The sequence below is a fragment of the Zeus faber genome (genome assembly GCF_960531495.2).
Source record: "Zeus faber genome assembly, chromosome: 3".
In the NCBI taxonomy this organism is placed as follows: Eukaryota; Metazoa; Chordata; class Actinopteri; order Zeiformes; family Zeidae; genus Zeus; species Zeus faber.
Genome location: NC_137190.1, coordinates 32524813 through 32544981, shown reverse-complemented (window position 1 = coordinate 32544981; position 20169 = coordinate 32524813). Strand labels below are relative to the sequence as shown.

Below are 20169 nucleotides of genomic sequence, written 5' to 3'. Positions count from 1 at the left end.
CGGTAGTAAATGTGACAATAATAATGGAGACGTGCTGTGGTCGTGTCTGCTCCAGGTTTACCCTGCAGGACTCACCTTGGACCACCAGGCGTCCCTGAGCCGTCCTGCGAACTCTCGTTCCGGGTTTGTTGGCAGCGCACACGTAAACCCCCGAGTGCTGCACACCCACGTCCGAGATCATCAGGTTTCCCGTCCCCAGCACCTGGATGCCCTCCACGCCGATGGGACGACCGTCTGAGAAAGAGAAGTATGTGACTCGATTAAGAATCAACATTTTCAGCCTGACTCACAGGGACCGTTTCCATGTAAATCATCCAAGTTGTAATGACTGTCCTCTTCATTTGCCTAAACTGCAGAGTTTCTATAATGTCTTGGCCCACAACTGAATTTTTTCATAGGCTACATTTTGCATACCTGGAAAAGCGCTTTTACAGGAAGGAAGTCAAACTCGATGCCTTTAGGCCTTTAGCTTCGAATTGCAATAACTAATGTAGTGCAATAAACACAAATCTCTAAAACATACTGAATACAGACATAGGTATGGGCGTGTGTGGGATAGAATAAAAATATTTAAAGAGTACAGTCCAAACTGAATGCATTCCAATGGTACACATGTTTCTGTCGTGCTTTCTAATGAGATCTGTGTTGTATAATACATTATTTTCATTCAAACGAGGCATTATTTAAATGATTAGAATGAATTCATGGCTCTTTCCTCCTCATTACCCAGCGTCCATAATGTATTTGATCTATAGGCATTGTGCATTGTGATGAGGCTATTATAGATTAGAATTACAAGGTTCTATGCACATTAAGGTGCAGTTGGGTATGTGTTGAGGGAGGTGGGGACCCGCCGACGGGTGTGCGTCTCTAGTTCAGAACAGAGCTGGTTAAAATCCGCCCGAGTGCTTCCACACTGGATGAAGGTGGCGGGCGTCGTGCGTCTTCCCCTCTCCAAAAAAAACAAAAAACCCCAGGGGAATCGAGCTGAGGCGGCGGTGTGCAGCGGAGGCAGCCCTGAGAACTGCGACAAAGGCAGAAAACAACACGGCTGACAAAGAGCCGCCGGTGGAGTCAATGCACATTAGTCCACGAATCGACTGTGTGGGTGCCGTGTGTGTGTGCGTGAGTGCAGGTACGTGTGTCTGAAAAAGCAAAAGAGTGTGTGTGTGTGTGTGTGTCTGGGCTTGACTTAGAATCACATAAAGAGAAGCAAAGTCGTGTTTTCCTCTCTATATACTGTATGTATATACAAGTACTCCTCACTTAACGACCTATCTGTTTAACTGTTGAGACTCATGACCAGCTCTCTGACCGGTTGGTTTCGTGTGCTGCGTACAATACCACGACGTCTCAGCGTCAAACATCTCATCGTGCATCACAGTCCGTCTGGTTCCCGCAGTCTGTCAGTATTCACTACACTAGCGTTCACAATGACCACGCCCCCTTACCGTGAAATAACACGGGTCCTCGCTTAACGACCTGGTCCTAGGAACAGAACTCGTCGTTAATTGAGGAGTACATTATAATGAATATGTATACGTGTCTTCTCGAACAAATGTTTAACAAATATAAGCTGCAACAGGCTCAACATGAACACTTGGACTCAACATGGCCACTGTACGGAAGATAAATCCTAACCGTAAGTTCTTATCTCCCGCGCTCTCCAACAACACAACACCAAGATAAGACAGAGGTGGAGACGATATATAATAACCTCTCTCTCTGTTGGGGCTGCGCTCGAATGATAAGGCCCAATTTCTTTTTTTTACCAATCCTGCTCCACCCTCGCCGCTGACCGACAAGGAGATATGTTGTCTTTACCCAAAAGATCTCCCCGGTGCATAGAGGGGCCACCAAAGAGAGCAAAGACGCATCAAAATATCCAACTCTGTTTACCCATGGTACAATGTGTAAACATTAATCCAATATGTGAAATCCTGTCAAACTTACATCTAAACAGGCGATAGTACTAAACTTTAAACCTGCGAGCCATTATGCTTTCAAAGTGTATTTGGCAACAGACTTATTCTTTAGCACTTTGCAGCCATCAAAGCTGGAAAAAAGGCAGGAATATAATCTGGCTGGTGAGACTGGATGAGTTTGATTAAATGAACTTTGGTCAGAATACAATCATTCAACTCCATTAACCCAGGCTCTACTGTCAATATTGTGTGCGGGGGGTTGGATCAATAAGGGTCAATGCTCCGTCTGTCCATATAGTACTGGGGGCTTACAAAACCACCCACCGACACCGTCTTTTTTTCAATTTCTTTTCTGTCTTTCTCTCACCGCCTCTCCTTTGTTCCGCCTGCTCTTTGTGTCTTAGTCTCTGCTGTCGGATGCTGAATCTGTTTAATGTCCAAAATCAAAAAAGCGAAAACAAAAAAAAACCAGCCACCCGCCGGTGGGGCGGCGGAGGTGGGCGAGGGGTGGGGTTGTGTTGAATAAGAAAAAGGCACCGAAACCAGATTCTGGGCCTAAACACAGACTGATGTTGATCCATCACATTCATTATGTTCCTTCCCTCCCGCTAATCTAATACACACAGAGCTCCCCACCCCCTCACCCCCCTTCACCTCCCCTCCCTCCATGTTGGCATTTCATTTCAGCCACAAATGTGTAAAGCAATATCCCCAATCTGATTTCACTCAAACAGTTTGGCGGAGTGGAGGGGGGTGGGGGTAGCATTTACGTTTTAAATGGGGAATCAGACTGGGTAATGGATAAGAATAACAGAAGGCAGATTGGGGAAAGGGCGGTTGTCGGCTGCAAATTGCGTGGAAATCTTCCACCTCAACACGTCCTAGTTATATTACAGTTAGCTATTACAACTCAAAAATCTTTTGATTTATATATATACATGTATATATTTTACCCTTATTTTATCAGATTAGTCTCATTGAGATTAAAAAAATATATTTTTTTATGGTATTGACCATACAATACAAGGAGGAAGGAAGAAGAAAAACAATATATATTGCAAAAAATAATCAAGCTTAATTTCGAAATGGAGTGAGAAAAATGGAGTTGATAAATATCTTAAAAAGAAAAGAAAAAAAAAATCCAAATTAGATCATCGTTTTGGAAATCAGTCCACAAAATAACTGAGAAAATCCGCCGTTCCCTTTCAGAAAATTCACTTAAATCCAGAGAATAAGCCATTGAGCCAGGAGATAGTTGAAGATATATTTCTCAAAACTAGCCAAATAATCACAGATTTAACGATTGATTTAAAACTGAAATACATTTTTCAAGATCCGGCTTCATTTTGTGCAGCGTAGGAACAAGCTCCAACCTGGTTGAGGCGTAATTGTCTGTAAATAGCCACTGCCCTTATCAATACTGAGGATTAGATATTACAGCTAAAGAACCTGTTGCCTCGTGGTGTAAAAACAGAGCGTAAATAAAACCGACCCTGGCAGTGCTGTCCTGAATACTCCCTTTATCTTTATCTCATGTTGCTAGTGGATCATGAAGAAAGTTAGAGAAAAGCGGAGCTGAACGTCATTCTTTTTTGCCATAATGATTATAGCTCACTGTGCATCCGTATTCCTTACCAGCTTATCAGGCACAAATCATATCTCGGTGGAATTTTAGAGCCTGCACTTGCAACCGTTGTTCTCAAAGTGGTTGGGGGGGCCCACACACTACAAAAGTTGTCTTCCTTCAATTATTTTTTCATACTTTTTGGTTTGTTTTTTGGAATGCATTTTTTGGATTGTCAATTCTGCAGAGAGAGCTGGAGTGAGCCCTATATGGGGGAGTGCAACGGAAAGACCCTATACTCCACAAATGCGTTCCATATACATTTCCAGATTACTCCCCGTCATCCTGGTTTCCTCTCGCGCTCTCATTGGCTGTTGCTGATCACCGATGTCCGGAAGTAGTCGTCACCCATCTCAAACTACAAGATCTTACGGGGTGATAAAAATCAAACATGCTTTAAAATGTCAGGACGTCTGGGACGGATCGAAAACGGCCGCAGCGATGTCGCCCATTGCAAAAATTTGCCTGCAACAGTCAAATCGGAGCTAAAGTCGTATAGTCTCTCTGTGTAGGCCGGCTTTAGCAAACTGTTGCATGTGATGTTCAAGCAGGTTATAGCACCATCTAGTGGATTCGATTCCCTGCTGTTGGATGCAGATCTTATTGAATGTCATATTTAGACCCCAGGGCTGCTTTGAAACTCTATTGTCTGGTCTGGACAAGATGGATGGTGTACTGAATCATCACACACACACACACACACACACACACACACACACACACACACACACACACACACACACACACACACACACACACACACACACACACACACACAAATGACAAATAGCAAATGCAGACTTATATACACACACATGCATAAACACAAATACGCTCACACACACACACACACACACACACACACACACACAGAATTACATTGAGTTAAACAGCAGCACTTCATCATGCCACTAGACCCCATTAGGAGTAACTGTGAGCAGACTGTTTTTCTTGATAAGTAAACACCAAGGTCAGCCAGACAAGACCTCAGTCCATAAATAGGCTTTCATATAATCCAACGCATCTGTCAAACGGAGCGGGAAAGTCTTCTTTTCTTTTTTTTTTCTTTAATATATAGGAATAAACTGAAGCAATGTTCTTTTTTAAGAATGGTAGAACGGGATTTGTCCACCTGAGTGCACTTGGAAACGAGGTTGCAACTGGGGCAGGGGGTACTGTATTTTAAAGGGGACCTATTATGCTCCTATTCAACAAGTTTATATTGGTCTCTGAGCTCCCCAAAACATGTTTTGGATTTTTTTTTTTGCTGAAATACCACTCAGATGCTCCAAATCTCAGTGGTATTTTCCAAATCTACAAACTACAACTAATAAACAATACCCGTCACCTAACTAAACAAAATTTGAAACATAAAGAAAAATGGAAAAAAAGTTTGAAAGTCACTCCGTAGATACTGTGAAACACACGCTCGCCCCCATCTACTCAGAGGGAGAGAGAGAATTCAAAGTGTTTCACGAAAAATGAGCATAGAATAGGAAAAAAAAATAATAATAAAAAATAAATAAATTTGCTTATATTAATGACTATGCCTATAATAAACAACAAATATTAAAATATTATTGATATTTATGAAAAGGATACAGCATTTAAATGGAACTTCGACTGTACGTTGAACTTGTTTAACTGATCGACAGATCAATGTCTTTGTGGCCGGATGGCCGATTTCAAATCTCCTGAGTTTCAGGTCCCTGAAGACCAGAAGCTGAATGAGAACATAGGTACTCTGACTCTGCATAACTGAGTCATGTTGTGGGCTATGTTTTTCCTCCTTTAGTGGAGTAGAATATTTGTTTCACTATTTGCGCACGATGATTTTAGATGGCTAGGTTAAACAAAGTGCATCCAGACAAATCTATAATTAACACCTTAGTTGTTTAAGAGGGGGAAAAAGATCTGTATTAGATTGTTAATGTCAGATACTCAAGGGTGCGGTATCAGTATCAGACATGAAAAAGTGGTATCGAGCTATCCCTATTTTTCTTTTTTTTTAAGAAAAAAACACCCAGCAGAATTATTTTTTCAACACTTACATTTCCATCATCTGCAGTTTCTTCACCGACAGTTGGTATTAATTTGTCTTTCTTTTAAAAAGATTTGTACTGGTCTGTACGGCAACAAGGCCGTTCCCAGCAGAGCTTGTTAATCTCCAGCCGCAGGTGGGGTTACTCAAATTGAGGGCGGTTCTAATTCTAATGAAGCCCCACTTGATGTAGGAAGGGGTTGCATATCTGAACAGCTTGTTTCACATGTTTTCTGAAATAGGCAGCCCACAAAAAACTGACTGGGTTGTGTTATTTCACAGTTTGTGTGCTAGTAGGCCCATCAGAGACCTAAATGTACGGTATGTGCACAAGTACTGAAAAAGTGAGTTTTTCACAATAGGTCCCTTTAAAGGAAACCCTTAGACCGGGTTTTTGCGCCGCCAAGAACCGAAATAGTTCCCTGAACCAAAAATAAACCAACGGCCACAAACGAGTACTTCTCCTCTACTCAGCATTTCCTTTTATAGCAGGATTAGACAATTTCTAACGGTTGCGTTTTGCGAAAATATTTGCTTCGCGTGACCGGATAATTTCCCTTTTCCTTTCGGAATCTGCGCTCCTCAAGCCACCGTACTGTGATCACTTTTTGCCAAGTACCGTTTAAGTGTTTATGTGTTGGCAATGTACTGATGTATTGTGGCAGGGAGTGCCATAGAAAACGTCTTTTCCAGGGTTGGGTCACAAAATTGTCATGCAGAGAATGTAGTTACTGAATACAAACAACAGCAAGGTTTGTAATAAATATCCACTGAATTACCAAAAACAAATTAGATTACTTATTTGGATTGAATTTCTTACCTGTTTGGAAATTCTTGATTCACAATTTACACTAAATCAAGAAGTAATACAAATGTAAGTGCAATTCTTAATCGCGACATCGCAATATACTATATGACTTTACTAAAATTGAGGTAAAAAAAAAAAATGTGTTAACCAGAACAAATTCAGAATAATTTAAAATATAATATATATGTAAAATATGTATCATAATATATGTAAAAATTTAAATACAATCAAATATACTTATATTAAAGTATATATTAAGTATACATTAATAATAGTAATATTAAAAACTATTAATAATATATATATAATATATATAATCTGCTCTGATAAAAATGTCTTTTTTCATTCATAAGTTATTTATGAAGTCCCAATTGCAGGTAATTAGTTATTATATGCAACTTTTTTCACTTGTTTTGTAGTTTGGTAGTTTTTGTGTTTCTCCCTTGTAGATATATGTAACATGTAAACCGCATCACTTTTTACTACCCCTGGTGTACTATCCAGTATACTGGCACTCCGAATCAACAAGTCAAGAGTCTCACCGTGTCATGTTAAATTGGTTATGGTGTTGTAGAATAACACTTGGGTATAAGTGTTAATAGTAAAAGTCACGCCACAACATGCCAAGCTCATGCTTACCCAGTCTGCTCCAGGACACAATGGGCTTGGGGTATCCCGTGGCAACGCACTCCAAGATGGCCGTCTGGTGAACGGTGAGGGTCAGGTTCTCTGGCCCCACTAGAATGACGGGCTCTTTGTACACGGAGGCCTGGGAGCCTGCGGGATAAAGCGGGGAGCGGCAGGAGGAGGTGCTGTGAGTGGGAGAGCTTGATGGATGGTTCTCCTTTAATTGGATTTATCTGCAGTGCATTATCGCGATGTGGAGCATCTCCTGCATCACATGGGGTAGTGGGGGGTAAATGCCTTTGCCATGCATTGGGTGGATACAGTACAAGGAAGAGTGTAATGGTGCTATTCAAATCTCCATTGAACTTTTTGTACCTTTTTGCAAAAAAAACAAATCTCTAATGATACACTATGATTTGGATTCTTAAGACAGCTATTCAATAGTTTCCCAATATCACCAAAACTACTGTGATACAATATCATTTAGTTCAATACAGTTGGCACTTAAAATCGAGTGTAATCCCATCGACTTCTTTCAGCTTTCAGACGCAGACAGTACAACTGGAATCTGAACGAAATGGCTTTGACAGTATATAAATTGTGATTTGAATGACACATCGAGGGATTCACACAGCCAAATCTATTTGGAATCAATATGTTGATATTCATTGATGTAGTGTCACACCCCTTGTGATCATCACATGGGAGAAAAAAAACTGTTTGACTGTAGGAACCTGAAACGCTGAGGTGGGCTTCGGCGCTGTGTTTGACTGCTGCGCTGTTGTGGGCCACGCAGCAGAACTTCCCACTGTCCTCCTGATGAACTCCGGTGATCTGGAGGACACCTGTAGGAAGGAGGGTGTACCTAGGAGAGAGGGATTTAGAGACAATGAGACAAGATTAGATTCTAACGGCATCTAGCATCACCGCTACCATTGCCAGGAGGACTCGAAGGTCACTCATCCATTCAAGTCACTTGTATGAATCATCCAAACCGATCCAAAGTTTTTTTTCTTTTCTATTGTATAATTTATTTTATGTCCGTCCTCGAGAACGACGTCATCCGTGATCAATGAACTACTGGACTCGTTTTCTGATCGATGTTAGACGCAGACACCGTCCAGGTTCATTCTGGTCTGAAAGCGCTCCAAAGCGATGCTGCGTTCACGGGATAGGAAACCTGTAATGCTTGTCGGAAGTGATGAGTTCAAGGAACCCGGAAAACCGCTACCACCATAAGTATATTTCAGACCACTATAACCAAAACTAGGTGTGAAAAAACATTTTAGCTATAACAAGACAGAAAAAAAAATGGAAAAACTAACAAACAAACTAACTATTGTTTACTTAGAAAACTAACTAAAATAAAATGAAAAAATATACAGGAAATGTCTTTAATTTTATTATTTTTTCTAGTCAATTTGGTGAAAGTTTTCAACATATAGCCGTTACAATGCAATAACCAGTTCTTATCTTTGGAGACAGACAACACTGATAATAGTATAGTACAGCATGGCTCAGACCTCATCTGGTGGAGAGCTACTTTTAAATGGAAAGATGTAAATGCAGATGCAGTACCTTAATTACTCAAAATACAAGGTGACTAAAAATGGCAACCATATTTTCAGTTTCCGCAACCAAAAGCTGATACCTGATTGCCAGCCTGGCGACCACTTTTAAAAGTTAGTGTTGAGCCCTGAAGAGGTCCAAGCTCTATCTGTTCAGGATCCACCCGTTCTCCCTTTCCGCTGCCCGCTCCACCTCAGAAGGATTTTCAAGCCCTTCTCCCCTTCCCCAGCCCTTGTCAAACTCTGCCACTGTTACTTGTTCTTAGGCTTATTGTACCTTAAATGTATTGAGTGTAAGTTGCTTTTGGGGAAAAAACAAACAAACAAAAAAACCCCCTTTGCTATATGACTGAATGCAGAAGGAAACGGCGTGAAGGGCTTTCGCCGTACTGTATGTACCTCTCGTCCTTGGTGTTCACTGGGCGGCCATCTTTCTCCCAGCTGATGACCGGCTCTGGCAGACCATGAATTTGGCACTGGAATCGGGCCACACCGGACTCCTCAGCATGTACCGACTCTGGCTGCACGTGGAAGTCTGCCATTGCTTGGGGTGGGGTGGGGGGTCGGGTGGGGGTGGGGGGGGAGAGAGAGAGAGGTGTTTAATCCTTATTCTGTTTAAACCTCAACCACCTACGCTGATGTTTTATGCAGGGGTGGAAAGTGACTGACTGACTGACTGAGTGCTTTTAGCTGAGCGCTTCACACAAGCCCTACCTTGAGGCTTGTTGCATTTGACGTGAGTAATTCCATTTTCGAAACACCAACATTTCAAAGCATCTTATATTTTACTTTCGGACACCTGAAGATACGCAGTCCTGTCCTGCTGCTTCAGGGAAGCCACATTCTCACCATGCAGCGGTGAACTTTCATGACCTCGTGGGTCAATCCCGCTGCAAGACGTCGGACCACGACGTCGATGACAAGGGTCGCCGTGTTCCCACTGTTTGAGCTGCTCCGTCAAGGACAAAAGCGATATTGGATAAGAAAAGTGAGCTATTGAGAGAGGGCGTCCGGCTTACTTTACAAAAACCAGTGCGGCCAGCCTCTGCCGTCGCACATGGTTATAAGTGGCCAGAGACATGACCGCCCAGCAAGTACAGTACAACTGATGGTGCTTCCGGGGGCCGGCGGATACTGGAGGAGTTCTTTGGCCCACAAATCTGCTAATAACAAAGAATGCAACCACAGAGCTACCAAAGGAGCAGGGCGTCTAGGAGGTGGACGGAGACGGCAGATATATCCACTCGGATGGAAGGGGAATGCGTATATCTCTGCAGAATATCTGCCATCGGTGTGGTAATACCGTGGATTACATGTGCGTCACATTTCTTTCTCCCGGCGGTGCGGGAGGCGCGGGGTGGACGTGAAGCCGGCAACAAACTCAATTAGAGAGGGGCCTGCTTCTTTCACACCGCCCCGCCCCACGCACCCCCACCCCCCCGCCCCCCAAGACAAAAGCGCTCATTTAAATGTCAACCGTAATTAACTTGGACCAAGGAAGAGCTAACTGAACACGGCAAGCATAATAAGTGCTGTGTGTGTGTGTGTGTGTGTGTGTGTGTGTGTGTGTGTAATGATTTGAGAAAATAATCAAAATGCAATTTTTTTTTTTTTTTTTTATCAATATTGTGATGCAATCTGTACAAATGTTTTATTTTATTTTATTTTTTTTAGTTCCTTACCTTCTGTATTATTCACTAAACATAAGCAATAAATCATTCTATAGCAGTGGTACTCAGCCTTTCCCGGCTCAGGAGCCACATTAACAAAAAGTATTTTTGCAAGAACCAAATTTCTGAAACGTCCCTTTCCTCCATCATACCATTATGCATTTTAAAATACGGCTACTACTAATACTAATACTACTAATATGTTATTTAGGATGAAAAGCATAATGTTGGTAATAATTGCAATTTATAATTACATTACATTAATATCATAACATTACCATATTATTATTACCATGTTTCTATTACCATTGCAACCTTAAATGTATTATTTAACACAAATTATGTACAAATGTATACTGGTAGACGGAAAGCAAACTGGAGGTTATGTAGAGAAAGCGAAAGCTGCGGCTTCAGGTTCTTACTTATACTGTTTATGGTAATAATATAATTAAATAAGAATGATTGAAATTGGAAGTGGAAAACCAGGTGATCACCCATTGATTACCTGGTTAACAGATCATTGATCACTACCAGCAAACAGATCTCTATAGATCCACTCTCTCTCCAAGCCGTCATAGGTTGACGTGTCTAATGAGAAATTCAGTTTGGAATACAGCAGACAATGTGTCAGACAAAATGTATTGAAGTACTCGTAGAATTGTTTTTATTACATTTTAAACAACACTTTAAAGAGCCGCAACTAGGCAAAAGATAATCGCTTTCTATTACATTGCAATGTTGGTTTGAATTTGATCAATCGTTCAGCCCTAGTATATACAGTATATACGTATATTGTTTTTTTTACCTTTTTTTAAATTTTTTTATAGTCTTTGCATGTTTATCTTCATCTCCATCTCCCTTACACTGTTAGAACTGTTATTGTTCCGAGGAGCTTGAAGACAAAGCATTTTATCGCAAGATAAACACAGGTACGGATGATTGTGCATTTGATGACGTGCATTTGGAACCGGAAAACATATACACTAGAGGTGGGCCATATGACCCTGAAATATCACAATATTTCCGGGTATAACGCGATAACGATATTAGTGATATGACAAAAATTGCAACAAACAAGTGTTATAGTTTTATGTCAGCATAAATGTAACACAAATTTTTGCCTCCAAATAAAAAAAATTAAACAGCAACTCAGTAAGATTCTGTATAAAATATAAATAGTAAAACAAAATAAAAATCAACCACAAAATCAATTACAAAAATTTCATTAAACATTAATAAAATGGAGGATAAATGTTTAGATAACAAAATTATCTTTATTTTTTTAAGCGTTGACCGAACATTTAAAGTAAATAGTATTTACTACAGGCACGTAAGAGGACAGCTTACACAGCCCCGGGTCCTTTCCCCAACCAAAAGTACCAACTGGGGTAAGCTGTGTTTACGAACAGAACAAAGTAACAAAATAAAAACGCTATATTTATAATAACCTGTTGAAATGAATTAGCGGTGTGTGACTGGATTATATATTATTTAAAGCAATGAGATTGTTTTTCCCAACCCAATTGTGTGCAACCTCGAGTATAAATGTAAAAATGCCCGACGTTTCCAACCCAGGCGTGATCAGCGTGCCAGAACAGTGTGTTTTTATTTTAGGTGTAGATTCTAACACGTTCTCCGTAAGTCTCACAATATTGCAATGTAGGTTTTATTGTGCAGCCCTGGATTACGCTATACGTTGAACGACTTCTGACACCCAAATCGAGTACTCGAATACTCATGCCCGCCCCTAACGTCGCCAACAAGTCAGAATACTGCTGTTATATTGGTATTACCCTGAACGATACAGCACACCCCTCAAACACATACACACAGCAGAGAGAGAGAGAGAGAATAGTGCATCAACAGTCTTAAGATGTGGTTATTCCATTTCAGAGTTTAATGAGAAATGTGGCATTCTCCAGCACGACCTGACCTTGGCACTCTGAATAGATGTATGCAGTTCTAAATTGAGCTGTGATGCATATTTAAACAGGCTAATTTAGCATTCTGGCAGCACCGACAGACCACCATGCCCCCATGCATCAGACGTAAAGATGGAAATCGCAGATAAGCGGTTAAATATTTCCAGTGGTTTCCTCTTGGGGCGTTCCGGCCTCCCTGAGATCCCTTGTGATGAAGGCGTTAGAATTTAGGTTCATTTGACTTTTGATATTTGACTATTTTTACAGATGCCAACCAGCAGACTTTTTTATTTTAAATTTTTTTACTAGGGAGTTAATTTCACGCCCTAACGACGCAAGATGCAGATTCTGACCAATCCGACAGTACTGGCTAGCCTAGTCATAGGGGAGAGTGGAAGGAAACGTAGTGAGCACTCAAATGCAGATAAGAGGCACAACTGTGGACTGAATTGAGGATGATGATGAAGACGAAAAGGCCTACATTTTCTCACAGCATAAGGTCTGAAATATTAGTTTTCGCTAACACGTCCGAGAAAGTATGCAACAATAACAAGGCGTTCAACGTGGATCCTTTGGGAAGGGGTTGTAAATAGGGATGCACATTTCAAGGAATTTCTTTAATTGATAGTTGTTAACCTGAACAAACAATCGTCGATTCAATGATAACATAAAAGCTGGTGATATCACCAGGGCGCGGCGCCATGGCGCGTGGGGACGTGCGCTGGTTCGCCCATACATGAGTATTTACGATTCGTCTTTGCAAGCGTTGAGGTTGAGTTGTTGAGCAACAATGGACACGTAGTTTCCTCTTCGGCGTCAAGACGCTCCCGTTTTCTACGTGCGGCCATGTTTGTCGTTTGTCCTTCTTCCGGAAGCCTCCGTCTACTTCTACTACTACTTTGACTGCCCCCTGTTGTTCCGGTGAGGGACTGCAACACTGCATGCGCCAGCTTCTCAAACGCCCTGCACTCTCCCGCTGATACGGACACAAGAGCGCAGGTTGTTCAGTTAATTGTTTCATTTAAAATCTCATCGGTTCAATTCTTATCAGCAACTAATTGATAGTGGATTAATTGTTAACATCCCTAATTGTAAACATAGAAGCTAACGTTGACATTGATCGTTTTTACGACGCTAAACCTGACCTATTTTGTCGGTGAAAAGATTGCCTGGTGGTGTTAAAATCACGAAAGAATTCTCTCTCCCACTCCTTTAAGCACAACGCGTGGTGAACCGTTCACGTGCAGCCGTAATTCAAAACAGAACGTAACGCAAACTGGGACAGCAGTGCAACAAAATAAACGTGATCAAAGCAGCCGGCGCCCCTGTAGATTCACCAGCAGAAATGATCTATAATATATAGAACACAGAAATACAGAGACGGTCTCGCTCGTCCTTTCACACAAGTCAAGGCATATTTTCCGAAGTGAGACTCCTGACGATGGTGGTTTCCGCCAGAAATAGCTGTTCATTGTGTCTGTTCATCATCGCCTGTATGGGAACATTGATATCACCACACAACGGACTTGACTTGAAGTCACTGAGGAGTGTTGAAGCGGCAACAGGCCTAACACAGCCTCCAATGAATACACATACTCCAATGAATACTCACACTCCAATGAATACTCAGAGCGACGGAGAGAATGCACACGGAAAGAATACAGGCAGGGAGAAAATTCAGCTATTGTCAAAACAACACTATGTGAAAGAAACAAACGTATACTAAACAGCGAGGAAAGCTTTGTTGAATGCTGAGGGAAGTAGCCTTTCTGGTGAACTGCAAAGAACCTTTTAGCGACGTCTGCAGTTCTTCTTTCATTGGCGTTTTACAATCGCTGAACTGTGTATAGTGGCATATCACACCATTCTTTGATGAGAAAAGCCTCCGGTTCTTTGAGGGTTGGAGGTGGAAATCTACTTTACACTCTCTGCTCCGGAATTTCTCATATACAGTAGGTTCAGTGATGTTCAGATAAGGACCTGATATTCATGAAGCCGCCCTTGAATTTGGTTATCGGGGTGCGCGGGGCATTATCATCATGGAATATAGGAATACAATGTCAATACAAGGGAACAGTGTTTGCACCACAGGGTAGAGCTGTGGTGCAAGCATGTCTTGAAAAATGTTCTTGGCTGTTATACAACCACACAGAGCAATTACTGGACCCAACGACTTTCACAAGATGGCTGTCCATACCATTAAGGACCCCTGCCGAGTGGAAAACAAACATTGCGGATTGAAGGCGTCCGTTTGCTTTCCCCAAACATAAACCTGTCCAGATGCAGGAAATATGATGAAAAACGATTCATCAGTCCGTATCTTTTTTTCCATTGTTAGGGACTCTTGTTGGGTTTTATGGTCCTTACACCAGGTAATGTGTCTCTGTATGTTGGCCTTGGGCACAGAAGGTTCCTGAATGGCAGCACTTCCATACATTATAGCTTTGTGAAGCTCACAATTTGTGGACTGGGTTGTTGAGGTGCCGATTAAATTCCGTCATTCTTGAAGCTGTGCTTATGTGGCATTCATTCTTCATCCTTTTAAGCGTCTATTTCTTTATTTCCGAGCATCAACGAGCAACCGATGAGCCCAACGGTCGTTGCAGTTTGCCCATGTTGGTTGATAATTCTCAAGGTTTTGTTACCAACGCTCCTGCAATTCAAGCACCGGCTTTTGCTGCATTTAAAAACTCACATCTCAATGTGCTAATTGACAATAGAGGTCGGCAGATTAATTGGGCCGATTATCTGCATTTTGAGGTAATTGGCACCAGCTGATGACTGCGCTCACAAGGCCAATAGACAAAATGTCTGCGTAGGGGTGGAGGTATAAATGGTATAGAAAGTATACCTGTATGGATTTGCCCTACTTTATGGATTTTGACTATTCCGTGCTGACCGGTAGAGCGCATGCACCGATTTATCACATGGAACACGGAATGGAAACGTCACAGGGGGAAGGAGGGGGTTGTCGAATATGTTGCTATTTTGGTGATGTACAAAGACTGCAATTAAATACATTACACTCAATTATTTATTGTCTGTTATTATATATTAGAATTTACACAAGTAATAACCTCAAACCACAACTTAATCACCAGAACAACTGCATCCAAATCCTCCATCTGCTTCCTCGCTACAAGCACCAAAGGGTCTTGATTACTTGTGGACATATTTTTCAATTTAAAATAATGAGAAGCGTGCAGAGTGCAGATCTACTGAAGCAAACGGAGACGACGCACATTTTTTATTTTCAAATATCTTTCTGTCTTCAAGAGAATACATTGGTGCTAAATAAATGTTCATTGGCACCAAAAATAAGAGCTGCTGCTGGGTGCTGCTGTGTGCACGAACATTGTTTATTTGTTTTTAATTTGTACGTTTACAAATGTGTGTTCTCTCTCAGAAACAAGGAGATGCTGCAATCTTCTGATGAATGCAGTTAAGTACCTGAAAACGTTGTTTATTTTTCATCCATAAGTTTTTTTTGTTGATACAACTTGTCTGGTTGATACATATTTTATCGAAAATAAAGTGCACAAAATGCAGAAATTGGTGTTTAATAAATGTTCATTTAAGTTCAGCAATTGTGTGTGTCATTTGTTTTTACTATTGAATTATTGTATTTTATCAGATGCAAACCCCCCCCCCAAAAAAAAACAACACAGCACAATACCTGCATTATATATCAGCCATCCGACCACTGAATAACCAATGTCGGTCGACCACTACTTCACAGACCTCTTTAATGACAAGTGACTGACACATGCTGTCTATTGCCAATTAACCATATATATATATATATATATATATATATTAAAAAAACTCAACTGCAGCTGCATTTGTAATTGTGATTTAGTTACTTCACGGTTAAACTCCTTTTTATTGTAGTGATTCTGTGATAACCCTGTATTACAATTTGTACTTATGAATTCAGAATCATCACATTTAACTATATGAGCATATGATATATCAGACCCACCTGTAAACCTGTTTTGATAGAGGATAAAATACTATATAATGTTGAAAATAAGTATTTATTATATTATATCTATAATACAAGACCTCTTATGTGAATACGAGACCTTAGTCTCTATATGTATACTGTATGTACGCAAGTATATTTAAGTTTTATTCTCTTTTTAGGTTGAAAGCTCTATGTAATTTGATGAACTACAAAAATCCCTATTTAGTAGTGAAAATATATTGGGCTCTCAACTCTTTTGCCGTTGTCTCTGGACAGGCATTACCTTTTTACACATTATGTACATGCCATTTCTGTGGTGATGAGCTATGAACTATCTAATGATGTGCACCAGCCTCACCGCATTCCGAGACACTAGAAAACTCCACTAAACCGCCACGCTCTGAGAACCGTTTCCTGCTACCAGTGTGGAAACACTGCGGGCCCTGCCGCCCGTTTCTGTGGAAATTAGGTCATTTTTGGCGGTGTCGGAAGTGCGGAGGTGTGGGCGTGACTTGATTGACTGTTCGTTGTGCCATCCTGCTGGATTGTACCTTATTCTTTACAAGCTGCCTAGAGCGGCAAAATATGTCTCACATCTGTTTTGTGGAAAGTGAAATGAAAAGCTGACAGATTTGCACCGCAACCTTAGTCAGACACAGGAGTCGTAAATTAGAGAAGGATGCAGGAGGAGAGGTGATGCTCCGTGTGGCTTGTTAGACCAGCACCAGGCTAAAACCAGTAACCCCGGCACTAAAATACAAGCTTATATTTCAATGTTATTTTATTGTATTTTAGTGTCAGTCAATCATCAATTAGAAATAAATATATAAATAAGTCAATTATTAAATGTGCAATTTTATTTTGAAAAATTCACCTAAAATGTTTATAAGAATGTTGTGAAATTCTTAATCAATTAATATAATATTTCATAGCATAACAATGCTACATTTATGAAATTTATATTCTACCATGTGACACGAACAGCCAATCGTACTGCAGGAGCGCTCTCCGGCCGGGCAGCGTGCAGCGGGGATGAGGCCCTCTGGAGCTGACGCTGCGGGTCTTCCTCAACCACCACCTTGAAGTCACACTTGCCCTCCTCTCAACCAGAGCCCGGCACGGCCCCCATTACCGTAAAAGCAGAACGATTAAAGAAAGAATCTGCGATTTTCTGGTCGGACCCCGTCAGAGCGTCCCTCGGTCCGATCCTAAGCGTCCCCGCATATAATCACAGATCGCCGAACAGGAACTTTTCGTGCTGTTCTCAGACGACAATGACGATTATATTATATATTTAAATGTATATAATATATATTTATATATTATTGAATTATCTCTTATTTTGTTTAAAAGTTTTTTATTTTATTTATTCAGTATTAAACGTAAACCAATGATAATATGCTTAAAACGGTAAATTTGGCATTATTATTCAATATACAGTATATCATGATAATCATCATCGATAATTATGAAACATTTTTTTGTGATATCGTCCAGCACTAATATTTCATAATAGCCATTTTCAAAATTAAAGAAAACACGATATTAACTATAAGAAAACATTGTTGCTAAGTTCTACGAAAAAGCCCTTGAATGATATGGATGTATTGCAGAACCTTCGATTCCCTACCATAATATGAATTCATACACTTCCAGTCCCTTTGAGCATATAGCTCCTGTGTATTGCCAAGTTATATTAGTGTCGTTTAGTGGTTTGTTATATTACCTGAGTCACAGGTAATATAACTTTGCCATGGCAGGGAACGTGTGGGAGCGCTCTGATTAATCCCAGTCTGAGACCGTCTTTAAAGTTCTCTGTTTTGTTGAATGCTCTGCACTTGAGCGTTTTTGACTGGAACTGATATTAATAAAACCTGCCGTGCCGGTGCTTCTTCACCGCTTCCTCTGTGTCAGGCGGCAGTATCCGGATCCTGGAGTACACTGGCGCCGGCCGGCCCTTCGCCTAAGCCCAGCAGCTGTGGGATGCGGCCAGGCAGTGGCTGCAGCCGCGGAGAGGACAACCGACAAGATCGTCGATGTTGGTCCTGACCGTTTCCTGGAGGGCATCCTGGCCTGGACGGCCAGCTGGGAGGCGGGTGTCGCACAGTGTTGTGCATCCCAGAATTCCATATGAAACTGCAACGCTCTAGAAAGCATGACTTCTGGCATCCCTGGAGGTAGGGATTATGGCCATTTTAACTGCTTACTAATAAAAATAACGAAATAAAGAGGAATTTCTAAGTAATACGTTTTACCCATTATGTAATTTCTCCAGACATGATTTTCATCAATGCTTTTACTCATATTTAGCCGATATGGTACTGCCGCTTGAGCGCCAATTTTTCAATTCTCTTTACCTCTGCTGAGCTCTCATTTCGTAAGATCCTCACCTACACCCGCCACCCCCCTGCAACACACACACACACACACACACGTTCCTCCCACTCGCCCCCAAACCCCTCGACCCACTCATTTACCACCCCACCCGCCCACTCTCCCATCCACTCAAGCCTGTAACATCATTAAGCACATGTTGTTCTACCAGTAGCGACTATGGCCCCATAACCTCCTCCATCCCCCCAAACCCCCACCACCACCACCATTCCTGCACCACTGCCAACCCCCCGAGCCCCACTCCATCTCAGGGAACTTGCAATATCAGGATGCAGTCCATAAATAATGGATATGGCGCGCGGCACTATTCCAGCGGGGAGGGGGCGACACTTCAATGGAACTTAAATAGGCGCCTCTGAAACAGCGGGGCCAGCCGCTGGGGCCTCCAGGGTGGGGGTGGCGGTGGTGCAGGAATGGCCTTTTGATGCAGATGTGATGTCTTATTGGCTCGCTCGGCCCACCATTTTACCTCTCAACCTGGGCGCGGCTCCCTGATCTCTCTGGGGACGGCCGGGGAGATAGCTGGAGCTGGGGCTCTGCGTCTCCTCAACCAAACCCCACAATCCCCCAGAATACAGCAGCCATTGAATCAACTTTGAAATGCACTTTCCACATTGTTATACCGACAATTCTAGCCAGTATCCACTTCAACTATCTTACATGGAAGAAATAATGATCTTTAAGTCACTTTCCATGCTCTCCACTCTGAAAGAAGACATTTCTTTTCCTTTCTATTTTTCTTTTTCTAAATGTCTTTTTTTTCTCATTCAGCATAGATTTCCTATGCGGTCGTATCGATCGTATGTTATGGATTATGGACCTCGCTCCCTGATTGGTCCGAGGTTTTCTATCCAAACACCTAGGTGCCTCCGAACCCTCGGTATATGGAACTATTTCATGGACAAAGGAGGTAGAGGTGGGGTGTCAGGGAGTCTCTGCAGGGGAGAGGTGTGTTATATTTATTTTATTTTGAACTCGAATGACAAGTTGTTGTACAAATGCTACGAGCTTGGGTGCTCCCAAATACCAAATCCATCCGCTGTTTGTCCTGGACAGTGATGGTGACAGTGCGTATCATGCATTATGTATTCATTATTTCATTATTTTTACATTTTTTTTCATTAGTGTATTGTTATTTATTATTATATTGTTGTAACTACCGTCTCGTATTAGGAACTGCTCTTAAAAGCTCAAAAGAGCAAATATGTACTCGTTATAGACTAAAACATGGTTTCCAGCACAGCAGCAGCTTAGAACTGAACTGCTAAAGTCCTTTAAGTCACTCGTTCCCCGGGACGATTTTCAAGTATATCTTCGTGAGTCAGTGGGTTGTTTGAACTGTGGTTCTGCAACATGCGAATGGATTGTTTTGTCTGTGTTTCTTTTAATACATGCTAATGTATTCTCAGGTGTCTCTTGGGGAAAAAAAATATTTGGATGTTAAATGAGATGATATGACTGAATAAAGTGGCAAGCAACATCCTTATCAAATATACTGTACAACGTATTGGGCCACAAGCACGCACGCACGCACGCACGCACACACACAGTGTAGGCACAGGTAGGCCTTTACATGTGAATGACTAAATGCTCGGCCCCCTTTATTCCCAGTGGAGCCCAAAG

At 41.5% G+C, this 20169-nt stretch overlaps 1 protein-coding gene across 1 annotated transcript in view; it reads right to left on the bottom strand.

Moving 5' to 3' along the window:
* The window catches only part of igdcc3 (immunoglobulin superfamily, DCC subclass, member 3), a gene marked incomplete at its 3' end in the record, with an annotated part of 82172 nt that overhangs the window by 28401 nt on the left and 33602 nt on the right, over nucleotides 1-20169 (bottom strand). Inside the window, exons 3-6 of the mRNA XM_079997340.1 lie at nucleotides 8993-9137; nucleotides 7760-7890; nucleotides 7038-7175; nucleotides 76-234 (exon numbers count right to left, since the gene is read on the bottom strand). Of these exons, the coding sequence (XP_079853466.1) occupies nucleotides 76-234; nucleotides 7038-7175; nucleotides 7760-7890; nucleotides 8993-9137 (573 nt within the window). The remainder of the gene's footprint in view (nucleotides 1-75; nucleotides 235-7037; nucleotides 7176-7759; nucleotides 7891-8992; nucleotides 9138-20169) is intronic.